The following is a 15,827-nucleotide window of genomic DNA, read 5'->3' as shown; positions in this document are numbered from 1 at the left end:
TGATGTACTGTACGGATACTCGGTATTCACTGACGTCACTAAGTGCGACAGTCCAAGATGGCGGCGCTCATGAGGAGCATGCTTGTGTCCTCCAGGCTGACAATTGTAAGGCTGCCGATCAATGTGCAGGTGAAGCGGGATGTGCGAGCCCTGCGGAGGAGACCGGTGCGGGTCATTCCCCCGGATAACCAACGGGGTGAGCGGGAAAAGCGGCCGAAAGAGGCGGGGGAGCTGAGAGGACAAGTACCCCTCCATAACAAGCCTGTCAGTACGGACAAGAGCCCTGCTCCTATACAGGATGGGTACTATGAGGAGGAGCTGAAGTATGAGAGAGCCACAGCTGGGGACAAGAGGCTCAGGTATACAGGACCAGCTTCAATAACATGGCGCCTCCTATTCTTCTAATGCAGGATGGGAAACGGCGATCTGATTGGTTGATATGAAGAACTCCTGCCAGCAGTGTTCATGGGTATATAGGGGAGATTTATCAAAACCTGTGTAGAGGAAGCGTGGTGCAGTTACCCATAGCAACCAAACAGATCGCTTCTTTAACCCCTTAAGGACCCAGCCAATTTTCACTGTAGGACCCGGCCATTTTTTGCACATCTGACCACTGTCACTTTAAGCATTAATAACTCTGGGATGCTTTTACCTTTCATTCTGATTCCGAGATTGTTTTTTTTGGGACATATTCTACTTTATGTTAGTGGTAAAATTTTCATTGATACTTGCATCATTTCTTGGTGAAAAATTCCAAAATTTGATGAAAAAATTGAAAATTTAGCAATTTTTTTTTTTACTTTGAAGCTCTCTGCTTATAAGGAAAATGAATATTCCAAATAAATTATATATTGATTCACATATACAATATGTCTACTTTATGTTTGCATCATAAAGTTGACATGTTTTTACTTTTGGAAGACATCAGAGGGCTTCAAAGTTCAGCAGCAATTTTCCAATTTTTCACAAAATTTTCAAAATCGAAATTTTTCAGGGACCAGTTCAGTTTTGAAGTGGATTTGAAGGGCCTTCATATTAGAAATACCCCATAAATTACCCCATTATAAAAAACTGCACCCCTCAAAGTATTCAAAATGACATTCAGAAAGTGTGTTAACTCTTTAGGTGTTTCCCAGGAATAGCAGCAAAGTGAAGGAGAAAATTCAAAATCTTCATTTTTTTACACTCGCATGTTCTTGTAGACCCAGTTTTTGAATTTTTACAAGGGGTAAAAGGAGAGAAATCTTCCCAAAATGTGTAACCCAATTTCTCTTGAGTAAGAAAATGCCTCATATGGGTATGTCAAGTATTCGGCGGGCGCAGTAGAGGGCTTAGAAGGGAGGGAGCAACAATGGGATTTTGGAGAGTGAGTTTTTCTGAAATTGTTTTTGGGGCGCATATCACATTTAGGAAGCCCCTATGGTGCCAGAACAGCAAAAAAAAACACCACATGGCATACTATTTTGGAAACTACACCCCTCAAGGCACGTAACAAGGGGTACAGTGAGCCTTAACCCCTTAAGGACGCAGGACGTAAATGTACGTCCTGGTGCGGTGGTACTTAACGCACCAGGACGTACATTTACGTCCTAAGCATAACCGCGGGCATCGGAGCGATGCCCGTGTCATGCGCGGCTGATCCCGGCTGCTGATCGCAGCCAGGGACCCGCCGGCAATGGCCGACGCCCGCGATCTCGCGGGCGTCTGCCATTAACCCCTCAGGTGCTGGGATCAATACAGATCCCGGCATCTGCGGCAGTGCGCGATTTGAATGAACGGATCGCCCGCAGCGCTGCTGCGGGGATCCGATCATTCATAACGCCGCACGGAGGTCCCCTCTCCTTCCTCCGTCCGGCTCCCGGCGTCTCCTGCTCTGGTCTGTGATCGAGCAGACCAGAGCAGAAGATCACCGAAAACACTGATCTGTTCTATGTCCTATACATAGAACAGATCAGTATTAGCAATCATGGTATTGCTATGAATAGTCCCCTATGGGGACTATTCAAGTGTAAAAAAAAAAAAAGTAAAAGTAAAAAAAAAAAGTGAAAAATCCCCTCCCCCAATAAAAAAGTAAAACGTCCGGTTTTTCCTATTTTACCCCCAAAAAGCGTAATTTTTTTTTTATAGACATATTTGGTATCGCCGCGTGCGTAAATGTCCGAACTATTAAAATAAAATGTTAATTATCCCGTAAGGTGAACGGCGTGAACGAAAAAAAAAAAAAAAAGTCCAAAATTCCTACTTTTTTAATACATTTTATTTAAAAAAAAATTATAAAAAATGTATTAAAAGTTTTTTATAAGCAAATGTGGTATCAAAAAAAAGTACAGATCATGGCGAAAAAATGAGCCCCCATACCGCCGCTTATACGGAAAAATAAAAAAGTTATAGGTCATCAAAATAAAGGGATTATAAACGTACTAATTTGGTTAAAAAGTTTGTGATTTTTTTTAAGCGCAACAATAATATAAAAGTATGTAATAATGGGTATCATTTTAATCGTATTGACCCTCAGAATAAAGAACACATGTAATTTTTACCATAAATTGTACGGCGTGAAAACGAAACCTTCCAAAATTTGCAAAATTGCGTTTTTCGTTTTAATTTCCCCACAAAAATAGTGTTTTTTGGTTGCGCCATACATTTTATGATATAATGAGTGATGTCATTACAAAGGACAACTGGTCGCGCAAAAAAAATGCCCTCATACTAGTCTGTGGATGAAAATATAAAAGAGTTATGATTTTTAGAAGGCGAGGAGGAAAAAATGAAAACGTAAAAATTAAATTGTCTGAGTCCTTAAGGCCAAAATGGGCTGAGTACTTAAGGGGTTAAGACGCCACAGGTGTTTCACAACTTTTTGTTAAAGTTGGATGTGTAAAGGATTTTTTTTTTCTCACTAAAATGCTAGTTTTCCCCCAATTTTTTTAATTTTTACAAGGGTTAATAGGAAAGAGTGCCCCCCAAAATTTGTTACCCCATCTCTTCTGAGTATGGAAATACCTCATATGTGCACGTCAAGTGCTCTGTTGGTGCACTACAATGCTCAGAAGAGAAGGAGTCACATTTGGCTTTTGCAAAGTAAATTTTGCTGAAGGACAGCAAAAAAAAAAACCCACATGGCATACTATTTTGGAAACTACACCCCTCAAGGAACGTAACATGGGGTACAGTGAGCCTTAACACCCCACAGGTGTTTGACGACTTTGGATGTGTAAATGGTTTTTTTATTCTTATTTTCCACTAAAATGCAGTTTTTTCCCCAAAATTTTACATTTTTACAAGGGGTAATAAGAGAAATGCCCCCATGTAACCCCATCTTTTCTGAGTATGGAAATACTGAGTATGCACTGCAGGCGGACTACAATGCTCAGAAGAGAAGGAATCACATTTGCAAATTTTGCTGAAATGGGGGGGGGGGGGCATATCGCATTTCGGAAGCCCCTATGGTGCCAGGACAGCAAAAAAAAAAACACATGGCATACTATTTTAGAAACTACACCCCTCAAGGAACGTAACAAGGGATACAGTGAGCCTTAACACCCCACAGGTGTTTGATAAATATTCATGAAGTGGGATGTGAAAATGAAAAATTTGATTTTTTTTTTACACTAAAATGCTTGGGTTACCCCAAATTTTTCATTTTCACAAGTGGTAAAAGGAGAAAATGTCATTGTAAATGTGTAGATACATTTCTTAGGAGTAAGGACATACCTCATATCTTGGCGTATACAGCATGCACACCGGTCTCAGAGGTGCCGGAGATCAGTCAGGGTCCTTGAGCTTTGGCTTTCTCCTATGGAGCCAGAACAGTGGGACCCCCTCTCCAGTGGGGGTGGGGAGTATGTAGTGTGTGTGATTGGTGTAACTATAAACTGTATGGGGGGGAGCGCTGTGGGCAAAAAAATGGGGGGCCAAATGCAGCACCCTGAACCCCTAATAGGGCCCGGGTCACACTGAAAGTTGCGGCGGGGGGTCAAGGGGGGGGAATTTTTTTTTTACTTTTTTATTTGACTTTTTACCCTTCCTTTCCCTGGGCTGTATTCTTTCCCTGATCTATGGGGGGCTTCTTTTCTTCTGTGGGGGCTCCGATCTCAGTCCCGGTCTTCCTCCAGCAGCTCTGACTGCTGACTGAACCCAGCCAGCCGCGGGAGCTGCAGGAGGAAGCGGTTAACCCCTCCCTTGCCGGCTGCTATTGGCTGGACGATCCTGCCAATAGCAGCGATCCTGGGGGGGGTGACAAAATCGCCACCTCCCCATAGATACAGGAGGTGATCGGGGGTGTATCCTACACCCCCGATCACCTTGTATCTCCGGGTCAGCGGGTCACCAGTGACCCGCATCACCGGAATTGCAGCGATTCACAAGTGTGAATTCGCTTGCGTTTTTTTGCGATCGCCGACATGGGGGGAGTCTAATGACCCCCCTGGGCTTTTGCACGGAATGCCTGCTGAATGACTTCACAGGCATCCCGGTCCAATCCCCGCACGGCGGGGACCGGAATTGTCCATGACGTACACGTACGTCATGGGTCCTTAAGTACCAGGGTGTCATGACGTACGCGGACGTCAAGGGTCCTTAAGGGGTTCATTTTCTCCAGGAAGCAATCTGGTTGCTATGAGCAACTGCACCACTCTTCCTCTTCACAGGTTTTGATTCAGCCCCCCCCCCCCCATAGTCACTGACTAGAACATGAGTGTACGGTGTCCATTTTAGGACATCGTCAGACGTTCCTCCGTCAGGCAAATCAGCGTCCCGCCTGGGACCAATTGTTGTCAGTCGTCAGCCGCAACTCCGTCCTCCGTCAGACAAAACAGCGTTGCACCTCCTTCCTCACACCAATCACTGTCATCCTTCAGCCACAACTCCCTCATCCAAAACGCCATCATGCCTCAGACGATTCTCCCTCAGATGCAACTTCCTGCCTCATAGCAGAGCCGATGCTGCACAGCACTATATAGCAGAGCCGACATTGAATAGCATGTACAGCAGAACCTGTATAGCAGAGAGCCGACACTGACTCGGCTCTGCTACACGGCAGGAAGGTTTTTCGTCTGAGGGATGACAGAGTTTTGGATGAGAGACTTTAGGATGACAAAGGAGGGAGTTGCGGCTGACTCCTGATGGAGATTGGTCCGAGGGAGGAGGCGGGACACTGTTTTGCCTGACGGAGAAACGGCTGATGATGTCCTAAAATGGACACCGTATGAGTGTTCTGAATTGTTACATTGGAGCAGATCAGTGAAGGGCTGCTGTAGATTAAAATATGTCACATTGATAACATGGTCCAATCTGCAGGGATCATCTTATAGAACAGGAGTAGCTGAGCAGCTATATATACTGCTCGAAAAAATAAATAAAGGGAACACTTAAACAACACAATGGGGGAGATTTATCAAAACCTGTGCAGAGGAAGAGTGGTGCAGTTGCCCATAGCAACCAATCAGATTGCTTCTTTCATTTTCCACAGGCCTCTAAAGAGGCCTGTGGAAAATGAAAGAAGCAATCTGATTGGTTGCTATGGGCAACTACACCACTCTTCCTCTGCATAGGTTTTGATAAATCTCCCCAAATGTCACTCACAATCACACTTCTGTGAAATCACACTGTCCACTCAGGAAGCAACACTGATTGACAATCAATTTCACATGCTGTTGTGCAAATGGAACAGACAACAGGTGGAAATGATAGGCAATTAGCAAGACACCCCCCCAATAAAGGAGTGGTTCTGCAGGTGGTGACCACAGACCACTTCTCAGTTCCTGTGCTTTCTGGCTGATGTTTTGGTCACTTTTGAATGGTGGTGGAGCTTTCACTCTAGTGGTAGCATGAGACGGAGTCTACAACCCACACAAGTGGTTCAGGTGGTGCAGCTCATCCAGGATGGCACATCAATGCGAGCTTTGGCAAGATGGTTTGCGGTTTTTGTCAGCGTAGTGTCCAGAGCATGGAGGTGCTACCAGGAGACAGGCCAGTACATCAGGAGACATGGAGGAGGCCATTGGAGGGCAACAACCCAGCAGCAGGACTGCTACCTCCACCTTTCTGCAAGGAGGAGCAGGAGGAGCACTGCCAGGGCCCTCCAAAATGACCTTCAGCAAATGTGCATGTGTCCACTCAACCGTCAGAAACAGATTCCTTGAAGGTGGTATGAGGGCCCGATGTCCACAGGTGGGGGTTGTGCTTACAGCCCAACACCGTTCAGGACGTTTGGCATTTGCCAGAGAACACCAAGATTGGCAAATTCGCCACTGGTGCCCTGTGCTCTTCACAAATGAAAGCAGGTTCACACTGAGCACATGTGACCGAGTCTGGAGATGCCTTGGAGAATGTTCTGCTGCCTGCAACATCCTCCAGCATGACCGGTTTGGTGGTTGGTCAGTAATGGTGTGGGGTGGCATTTCTTTGGGGGTGGTCGCACAGCCCTCCATGTGCTTGCCATAGGTAGTCTGACTGCCATTAGGTACCGAGATGAGATCCTCAGACCCCTTGTGAGACCATATACTGGTGCGGTTGGCCCAGGGTTCCTCCTAATGCAAGACAATGCTAGACCTCATGTGGCTGGAGTGTGTCAGCAGTTCCTTCAAGAGGAAGGCATTGATGCTATGGACTGGCTCGCCTGTACCCCAGACCTGAATCCTGTTGAGCACATCTGGAACATCATGTCTCGCACCATCCACTAACGCCACGTTGCACCACAGCCTGTAGTGTGGTTTTCCACTTTGATTTTGAGTGTGACTCCATACCCAGACCTCCATTGGTTGATAAATTTGATTTCCATTGATAATTTTTGTGTGATTTTATTTTCGGCACATTCAACTATGTAAAGACGAAAGTATTTCCTATGATTAGTTCTAGGGATCGACCGATATTGATTTTTTTAGGGCAGCACACGCATTCTGAGCAGGGCTGCGTCTACAGTCTTGGAAACTTCTTTGTTTCCAGGACTGGGGATGTGACGTCATGCCCCTTCCATTCATGTCTATGGGAGGGGCAAAATACCCCTTTTAGAAAGGGTCACATCAGGAATTTTACACAATTTTTATTTTGTTAAAAAAAGTATTTTTTTTGTTTCTTAAAATCAGTACAGTAATAGAAAACCATGTAACCAAGGATATCATTTTTATTGGTATCGACCCCCCCCCCCCCCCCCCCAATTTGTTAAATTGTGGTTTTCTTTTCAGTGTACCCCCACAAATAATATATATATATTTTTTGGTCGTGCTATACATTTTATGGTAAAATGTAAGGTGTCCTTACAAAGTACAATTGGTCGCGCAAAAACAAGCCCTCATATGGCTCTATGGATGGAAAAACAAAAGTTGTTTCCTAGAAGGCCAGGAGGAAAATGCCAAAGAGGAAATTGGCTGTGTCCTAAGGGCAAAAATGGGCTGTCCTTAAGGGGTTAAATGTACAGTAATGGAAACAGTGAAACAAAAAAGGCGTGTGAATTCAGCCTAACCGTTTAAGTCTATTTTAACAGATATTTTTTTTTTATATGCCCTAATACAGCAAAGTAGTTACAATTGCAAAGTCCAGAAAATTCCGTGAGCGCCATGGTCAGGTTTTGCTGGAAGGACAGCGGCTGCTCGTGGATGCTCTAGACGCTGGGGCGGTCCTGCAAACGCTCTTCTTTAGCAGAGTCGACCAGCTGAAGATTCTGCCAGCTGAGAAACTTAAGAAGGCAAACCTCATCAAAGTGAAGTTTGAAGATATCAAGATGTGGTCTGATGTAGTCACACCACAAGGACTTATGGGTAGGTAAGCCAGTTTATTCAGGGTGAAACCTATAAGCCTTGGAGGATTACTAGAACATTCTGTTTATTTGCTATTATAATTGTATTAGTTTTACTTTTGTTTGCATATGTGTGTTGCACAGTCTGAGATGGGTTATCTCATAGAAAGTTATTATGAGCATGGATACATGCAAAAATAATTCAACAAATGTCTTTGTGTGATTTTCTTTAGTGTTGTATTCTGCTTAAAGGGGTATTCCAGTTTTGTAACCATTATCCCCTCACCACAGGATAGGGGATAAGTGTCTTATCGCAGGGGTCACACTGCTGGGACTCCTGTGATCTCCTAAACGGTGCCCGGCTCTCCTCTTGCATGGCGCTGGTTTAACCCTCTCTATGGGTGTGTCAGAGACAACCAAATGCAGCACTAGGCTGTCTTCGGTGCTACCATTGAAAATGCATGAGGGGGCACGTTGACCCCAGTTCATGCAAGAGGAAAGCCGGGCACCATTCAAGAGATTGTGGGGGGTCCAAGCTCTGGGACCCTACGCAATCAGATACTTGTCCCCTTTCCTGGGACTAGATGGATGAGTGTTAAAATGCTGGAATACCCCCTTTAAAGATCAGAAATAAAAAACGTGCCGGCTCCTGCGCCCATTGTACTCGTTTAGACTGCTTTACAGGGCTGAAGTAAATGAGTGTGGGTTTGTGTCTAAAAGACGGCCTTTGCGACTTTTTGAGAAAAGTCACACATAATGTATTGGTGCCCGTCTGCATAAAACTAGTCTAAAGCACTGCAAATGGTGGTTCACTTTCAATTATGGTCAAAAGCAAAAGTCGCCTGGAAAGTGAATGAGTTAAAAAAAAAAAAAAAAAAAAAGTTCTAAATAACTTGAAAAATCCCCTCTATATCATTAAAGGGAAAATGACAGCAGGTTCACCCACACTAAACCAAATACAGTGAGTTATAGGGCTGGTGAACCAGATTACAATGAGCTATAATTTACCCGTATCCGTGATATGGTTCCGGAGAGACATGCTGTACTAGCCAGCATTAATAATCTAGCAATGGCCAGCTTTGCGCAATAGAGGTGGGACCCGGCATACCCAATTTCCCTGCCTCTTTCGCTTCTGCACCGAGATGCCCGTCCACCTTTTGAATATTCATAAGGCCCCCCATCACCCAATTGAGCGCAAGGTGGGCAGGCATATTGTTGCGGAGCTGATGGAAGCAGGGAAGTTGGCTATGCTGGGTCCCATCTCCATTGTGCAAAGCCGGCCATTTCCACGTTAGCAATTCCTGCTAGTACTCCCTGTATCTCCGGAATCGGACTACGGATCCAGGTAAGTGATACTATATTGTAATTAGGTTCACTCACACTAAAACCCTGTGTATTGGGTTTTATTGCAGGTGATCCCGCTGTTCTTTTCCCTTTTAATATAATCTATTATAATCTGCACCATAAAAGAGTAACAATATTGCTATTATAACACTTTTAAATATTCCATAGGAATTTTTGGGAAACCTGATCATGTAAAGATGAAGTTTCCAGAGGTCCAGGTCCAGAACAGTTTACCACTGTCTCTTATATGTGACAACATTCGTGATCCTGGTAACCTGGGCACCATTCTAAGATGTGCAGCTGGAGCTGGCTGCAATAAAGTCTTACTCACAAAAGGTTTGTAACTTGCATACACCTAAGCTTGTCTTATCACTGCTCAATAATATGCGCTATGGAGCCTCAGATTTTAAAGCAGCGGTCCTGAAGCACCCCCAACAGGTCATGTTTTCTGGATTTCCTTAGTCTTTGAAAGGTGATATAGTTGTGGTGATTCTTGATTCACTGACCCGAATTCTATCACCTTTGAAAGACTAAGGAAATCCTGAAAACATGACCTGTGGGGGGTCTTGAGGACTCTGTTCACACTACAGATATTGTGCGTAGCGTTCATCTTGCAGCAGCCTCCAGTTTTTTTAATTGAGAACTCTCCGAACTGCTCAGTTCACACAGAACTTCTAACATGGAATTGAATTCCACCGGAATCATGTTCAATCTTCTGGAGGAATCCGCCATAGAGGTCCTGTTTGTCTCTGGGACAGCGCAAATTGCTGCAGACATGACCGCCCATTCTAAATAATTGGAGCAGAAAATTCCAGACCCACAGAGGAGTTTTTCATTGTAGAATTTTCTCAGAGTGAATAAGCCCTTACTGTCATTTTTATAACAATGTCTGCTTTGCCCCTAACAACCAATCACAGCTCAAGTTTTAGGTCATGTTTTCCCTACAGTTCTCCAGGTCATTGCTCTCCTGGAATCTGACAGTGACCAGTGAACTGCAGAAGGAAGCTTCCTTTATATAGCCGTCAGCACTAAGCTCAGGGCTCACATTGTAGATGTAGATAATACCATTATGTGTATATTTGTAATATACATTGGTTAAAAATTGTGTGTTTTTGGGTGAAAAACAGAACAAGGATTAGGTACACAGATATCAGGAACACAGAAACACAGTAGCTTTCTCTAGGGCACAAAGGAAACAAAGATCCGGCAGGGAACAAAGGGAGGAGCTGATACTTAAAGACAAGGTGCAGGTGTAAACACTTATTTAATAAATGAGTACTGGCCCTTTAACCTCTTAAGGTCCAAGGACGTACCTGTACGTCCTTGGTCCTGCTCCCGTGATATAACGCGGGGTTACACGGTGACCCCGGCGTCATAGTGTAGCCAGGACCCGCCGCTAATAGCGCGCAGCGGCTAAAAGCGAAAGTGAAACCATGCCGGTTAACTCAGTGGGCTGTTCGGGATAGCCGCAGCGAAATCGCGGCATCACGAACAGCTGACAGGACAGCGGGAGGGCCCTTACCTGCCTCCTCGCTGTCCGATCGCCGAATGACTGCTCAGTGCCTGAGATCCAGGCATGAGCAGTCATGCGGCAGAATCGTCGATCACTGGTTTCCTATGAGAAACCAGTGATCAATGATGAAGATCAGTGTGTGCAGTGTTATAGGTCCCTATGGGAGCTATAACACTGCAAAAAAAAGTGAATGAAGATCATTTAACCCCTCCCCTATTAAAAGTTTGAATCACCCCCCTTTTCCAATAAATAAAAATATATGGTATCACCGCGTGCGGAAATGTCCGAATTATAAAAATATATCATTAATTAAACCGCTCGGTCAATGGCGTGCGCGCAAAAAAATTCCAAAGTCCAAAATAGTGCATTTTTGGTCACTTTTAGATCAATAAGTCCTATCAATGCAAAAATGGTACCGTTAAAAACTTCAGATCACGGCGCAAAAAATGAGTCCTCATACCGCCCCGTACACGAAAAAATAAAAAAGTTATAGGGGTCAGAAGATGACAATTTTAAACGTATTAATTTTCCTGCATGTAGTTATGATTTTTTCCAGAAGTGCGACAAAATCAAACCTATATAAGTAGGGTATCATTTTAATGGTATGGACCTACAGAATAAAGATAAGGTGTCATTTTTACCCAAAAATGTACTATGTAGAAACAGAAGCCCCCAAACGTTACAAAACGGCGGGTTTTTTTCAATTTTGTCACACAATGATTTTTTTTTCCGTTTCACCGTAGATTTTTGGGCAAAATGACTGACGTCATTACAAAGTAGAATTGGTGGCACAAAAAATAAGCCATCATATGGATTCAAAATTGAAAGAGTTATGATTTTTTAAAGGCAAGGAGCAAAAAACGAAAATGCAAAAACGGAAAAAACCCCGGTCCTTAAGGGGTTAAATGTAAGCGCTCCGGGGCACGCACGCTGGGGCTGCGAGAACAGGAAGACCAGGGAGGTGAGTGATGGGCCGGGATACACATGCGGGCGCGTCCCGCGATGCGAATCACAGCCCTGCGGTAGCGGGGACATGACAGGAGAACGCTCACGGCCAGCGTGTCTGGCCGGAGCACAGATGTTACAGTAGGACAAGCAGGGATCTGTGCAGACTCCTGGCTTGTCAATCATCCTAATATATGAGCCAGGAGAATGTTATAGAGCCTCAGTGCACACTGTCCTGCTGTTTCTTACTGCACAGAGCCCTGCTTGTCCACCCTCACTTCTTGTATTTGGACTCCTCATAGAGACACACAGGCAATAGCTGCAGGGACAAAAATATACATTTTCTAACCAATGTATATTACAAATATAAATATTATGGTATAATCTACATTATGTAAAGTTTTTGTTGACGGCAGGTACACTTTAAGATGTTTAGAAGGTGCTAAGTTTAGTAACAATTTTCCAGGTTTTCAAGAAAATTTCAAAATCTTATTTTTTTTTTTTTAGGGAACAGTTGAGTTCTAAAGTGAATGTGAGATATCCCCATAAGTCACCCCATTATAAAAATGTTACCCCTCAAAGTATTCAGAATGACATTTAGAAAGTGTATTAACCCTTTAGGCATTTCACAGAAATGAAAGCAAAGTGAAGGCAGAATTTCAAATATATATATATATATATAATGTTTTGCAGATATTTTCATAAAAATGTTTTTCTGTAACACAGCAGGTGTTAGAGAAATGCAGCTCATATTAATTCCCCTTTTTCTGATGCATTTAGGAATATTACATATGTGGCGTTAGAGCTCTCAATGACACACACAGGCCTTAGGCATGAAGAAAGCACTATGTGGATTTTGAGGCCTCCTTTTAGTTAAAGGGGTTATCCACCATAAGGTGATTTTAGTACGTACCTGGCAGGCAGTAATCGACATGCTTAGGAAGGATCTGCACTTGTCTTGGGGCTAAATGGCTATGTTGTGAGATTACCATAATACTGTGGCTAGCTTTTTGTGAACTGGTATTTCCTGTTTCAGTTTTCTTTTTTTCTTTACTACAAATCCCATAATTCCATTTTCCTCCCTCCCACACATCAGCCACCCTCCCATTGAAACATAAATGAGCTGAATCCATTCAAAAAAGCCTGTGGTTTTCAATCAGGGCGCCTCCAGCTGTTGGATTAGTTGCAGATTGATCCCTCCCCCCATTGAAGCAGACAGGCTCCCTGTCATCAGCTGACTAGTGAGTCAGGTCTTGGCCGCATTGCAAACTGGGAAAAATCTGAGACAACAGTCATTTTGTATGCTGGTAAAAATAAATAGTGGGGTGAAAATCACATGAGAATTGTGAGAAAACCGTCACACACAGGTACAGACGCTATGTTAGGAACTACACTAACTTTACAGCCCCTGTAACATAGTCAAATAAAAAAAAATCCTGGAATAACCCTTTAGGGTGTGTTCCCACCTGGCGTATACGCTGCGTATTCCTTGCTCACTATACACACAGGGCTTTCCGGCAGCAGCCCTATGCATGTAGTGAATTTTGTAGGCAAGCCGTGTGCCGGTGGGACTGTTACGCGTGGCTCCGCCTCCAAAACTCACTGCACGCATAGGGCTGCCACCAGAAAGCCCTGTGTGTATAGTGAGCGAGGATTACGCAGCGTATTTCCCACTGCTGCCGCTAATTTTGTGCAGCGTGAAATACTCTGCGTATACACCAGGTGGGAACGCACCCTTAAAATACTTTGTCTGCATCGGATTAAGTTGCAGAGGCTTTGGAGACCAATTAAAGTATTCATTGGTACCATTCTGGGGTACATGTGACACTGTTTTTTTATTCTTCTTTATATGAGGTGGTGCGAATAGAAAAAAATCTATTCTGTATTTTTTTATTTCTTATCGTCGTTTTTAATTCGGTATAATTGACATTTTAACTTTACTCTGCATGTTGGTATGATACCAAACTTTTATAAAAAAATTTTTTAGAAGGTTTATTACACTTATACCATAAAAACCAGTTGCCATATTCTGAGAGCTGTATTTAAAAAAAAAAAAATAATACATTTTATGATGAAACTTTTATGATGGCTTGGTTTTTGTGGGATTAGTTGATGTTATTTGCTATTGGTGAGGACTTTTTCTTTGTGGGATGACTTTTTTTTTTGGGGGGGGGGGCAGGGGGGGGGCTATTTTTGCACGTGTGATAAATATTTATTTTATATTTTTATTTAGTTTTCACATTTTTATTTATATTTTTATAATTGATCACATATTACAGTGTAGTACACATCTGCACTGTATTATGCCTATCAGAGTTAAACTGACAGGCCTCTGTAGCCATGACAACGGAGGCCATTGTCAGACCTCCATGGCTGCCACTGTTGCCTCACGATCGCTTTGCGGGGTACCTATGAGGAAGTGAAGGAGCTCCCTCTCTAACCCCAATAGTTAGTGCGGTCACACTGTCTACAGAATCTATAAGGTTAACTCAGGATTTGTGTGCAGTGTCTGACTTCCTCCATTGGGCACCTTTCTCTCCTCCGATTACTTTACCGGCTGAAGCACCAGAGGAGGGAAGGAGGAAGCACCACCAATGTCACCCCTTTTGGCCTATAAAATAGGCCTCATGTTTTCTGACTAAGTAATCCAACAGATATATAATATTTGCTCTATGCTCCTAATTAACTAGAATAATTTTCAGACTCATTTCTTTTTTTCTAGGTTGTGTTGATGCATGGGAACCTAAAGTAATCAGAGCTGGCATGGGAGCCCATTTCCGCTTGCCAATAATCACCAGTTTAAACTGGGAAACTGTCTCCAACTATCTCTTGGAAGACACCAAGGTTTTTCTGGCAGATAACTTTTGGCAGAACATCTCCAGTGAGACTGCATGTCCTTCTAATAAAGCGATTGACTATGGTTGGATTTCTTCTGATCCCAGGAGGCTACATAAAATACAGGAAGAGGACTATTACTCATCTAGTGATGAAGAAAATGATATCAAAGAACCAGACATTCCTTATATACCTATACAGAAATATTATGAACCATGGGCCAGAGGTCCCAGTGCACTCGTCATTGGGGGAGAGACACATGGACTGAGTTTAGAGTCTTTACTATTAGCTGAAAAATCCAGTGGCAGGAGATTGTACATTCCAGTTGTGCCAGGCATTGACAGCCTAAATTCCGGTATGGCTGCTAGCATCCTTTTGTTTGAAGGTAGAAGACAACTGAAACCAAACTCATAACTGAAGAAAATTCCTATTGCACACACACAAAAGTTTTTGGAAGACAACAAATAAAGGAAAAGCACTGCTTGGTTTAATTTTTTCATACACGTTCATTAAACACTTTTTCTAGAAATATACGAAATCCCCCAGATCCCACATTGTGCCTATATTGTGTCAGATCCCGCCCCCTCTCAAAAAAAAAAACAAAAAAAAAAAAAAAAAAACTGTACATGATCAGGATGAGGTACTGAGCATGACATTTTTATGTTTCTACGACCTATATTTCTCTCAGAATTACCTTTTATTTACTTGCCATGATTGCTCAGTGAGGTTTCTGTCCAGGCAGAGGCATGGGGCGTGTCCCTCTCTTCTCCTCACTGTGATGACTCCTCCCCCTCCCTGACTCACAGAGGGCTGGGAGCAAGCACAGTAGCTCTGGACCTGCCTGCAGCCCTGTCAATCACTCATGGTGTCCATGACCACTGGACACTGTAGGACTGGTATGTGTCCCAGGAGGCAGGGGGACCCCTAGTGGCCCTTTTTTTTTTTTTTTTTTTTTTTACTGGCTTTTTTAGTATGAAATACTGAAAATTTTCTGATCAAAACAATTGCAAAACATATTGCTTTTGCATGCTTTTTAACATATAAAAAGTTCTTATATCTGACAATGCCCATTTAAGGATGTATAGAGCTGTCTGGAGAGCTGAGCCTGCTCCATTCCTAGAACCTGCTATTAGCTAGCTCTGATTCTGTCCATTTCACAACCTAGGTGGTTAGTAACTGTGCACTGGTCTCATTTGGCATTTGATCATCTACACTCCAAACTTGTGGCGCTAATCTGTTGTCATGGCAGTCAAGGTCCTTCCGAAGGCCGCTGTGGCATACGGATTCTACTTCTAATACTGTCTGTCCATTCTCCAAACTTCATAAATAAAATATATTACTAAAGTTCAGAATTGTTGGGAAAAAAAAGACCTTACACAGCTCTGTATACAGAAAAAAGGGCAGAATCTAGTGATGCCAAGCAATTTTTATTTAACCAAAATGTAAAATTCTTGA

The 15,827-nt window shown here is 43.2% G+C and overlaps 1 protein-coding gene across 1 annotated transcript; it reads left to right on the top strand.

Moving 5' to 3' along the window:
- The first annotated feature begins 52 nt into the window (after positions 1–52).
- On the top strand, positions 53–15,324 carry MRM3 (mitochondrial rRNA methyltransferase 3). Its single transcript, XM_056556910.1, has 4 exons — positions 53–359; positions 7,513–7,757; positions 9,248–9,415; positions 14,260–15,324. The coding sequence occupies exons 1-4, from the start codon at positions 58–60 to the stop codon at positions 14,784–14,786; spliced, it is 1,242 nt and encodes a 413-aa protein (XP_056412885.1). The 5' UTR covers positions 53–57; the 3' UTR covers positions 14,787–15,324.
- Positions 15,325–15,827: the final 503 nt, after the last annotated feature.

Source organism: Hyla sarda, chromosome 2 (assembly GCF_029499605.1).
Source record: "Hyla sarda isolate aHylSar1 chromosome 2, aHylSar1.hap1, whole genome shotgun sequence".
Taxonomy (NCBI): domain Eukaryota; kingdom Metazoa; phylum Chordata; class Amphibia; order Anura; family Hylidae; genus Hyla; species Hyla sarda.
The sequence above is the reverse complement of the archived record's forward strand: the minus strand, read 5'-3'. Positions and strand labels throughout refer to the sequence as shown.

What these genes read in the sequence shown, in the direction of transcription:
- MRM3 (XM_056556910.1), top strand. Translation starts at nt 58, where the DNA reads ATGGCGGCGCTCATGAGGAGCATGCTTGTGTCCTCCAGGCTGACAATT. An exon ending in GCTGGGGACAAGAGGCTCAG is followed by an intron (nt 360 to 7,512) that starts GTATACAGGACC and finishes GCCCTAATACAG; the next exon opens with CAAAGTAGTTACAATTGCAA. An exon ending in CACACCACAAGGACTTATGG is followed by an intron (nt 7,758 to 9,247) that starts GTAGGTAAGCCA and finishes AATATTCCATAG; the next exon opens with GAATTTTTGGGAAACCTGAT.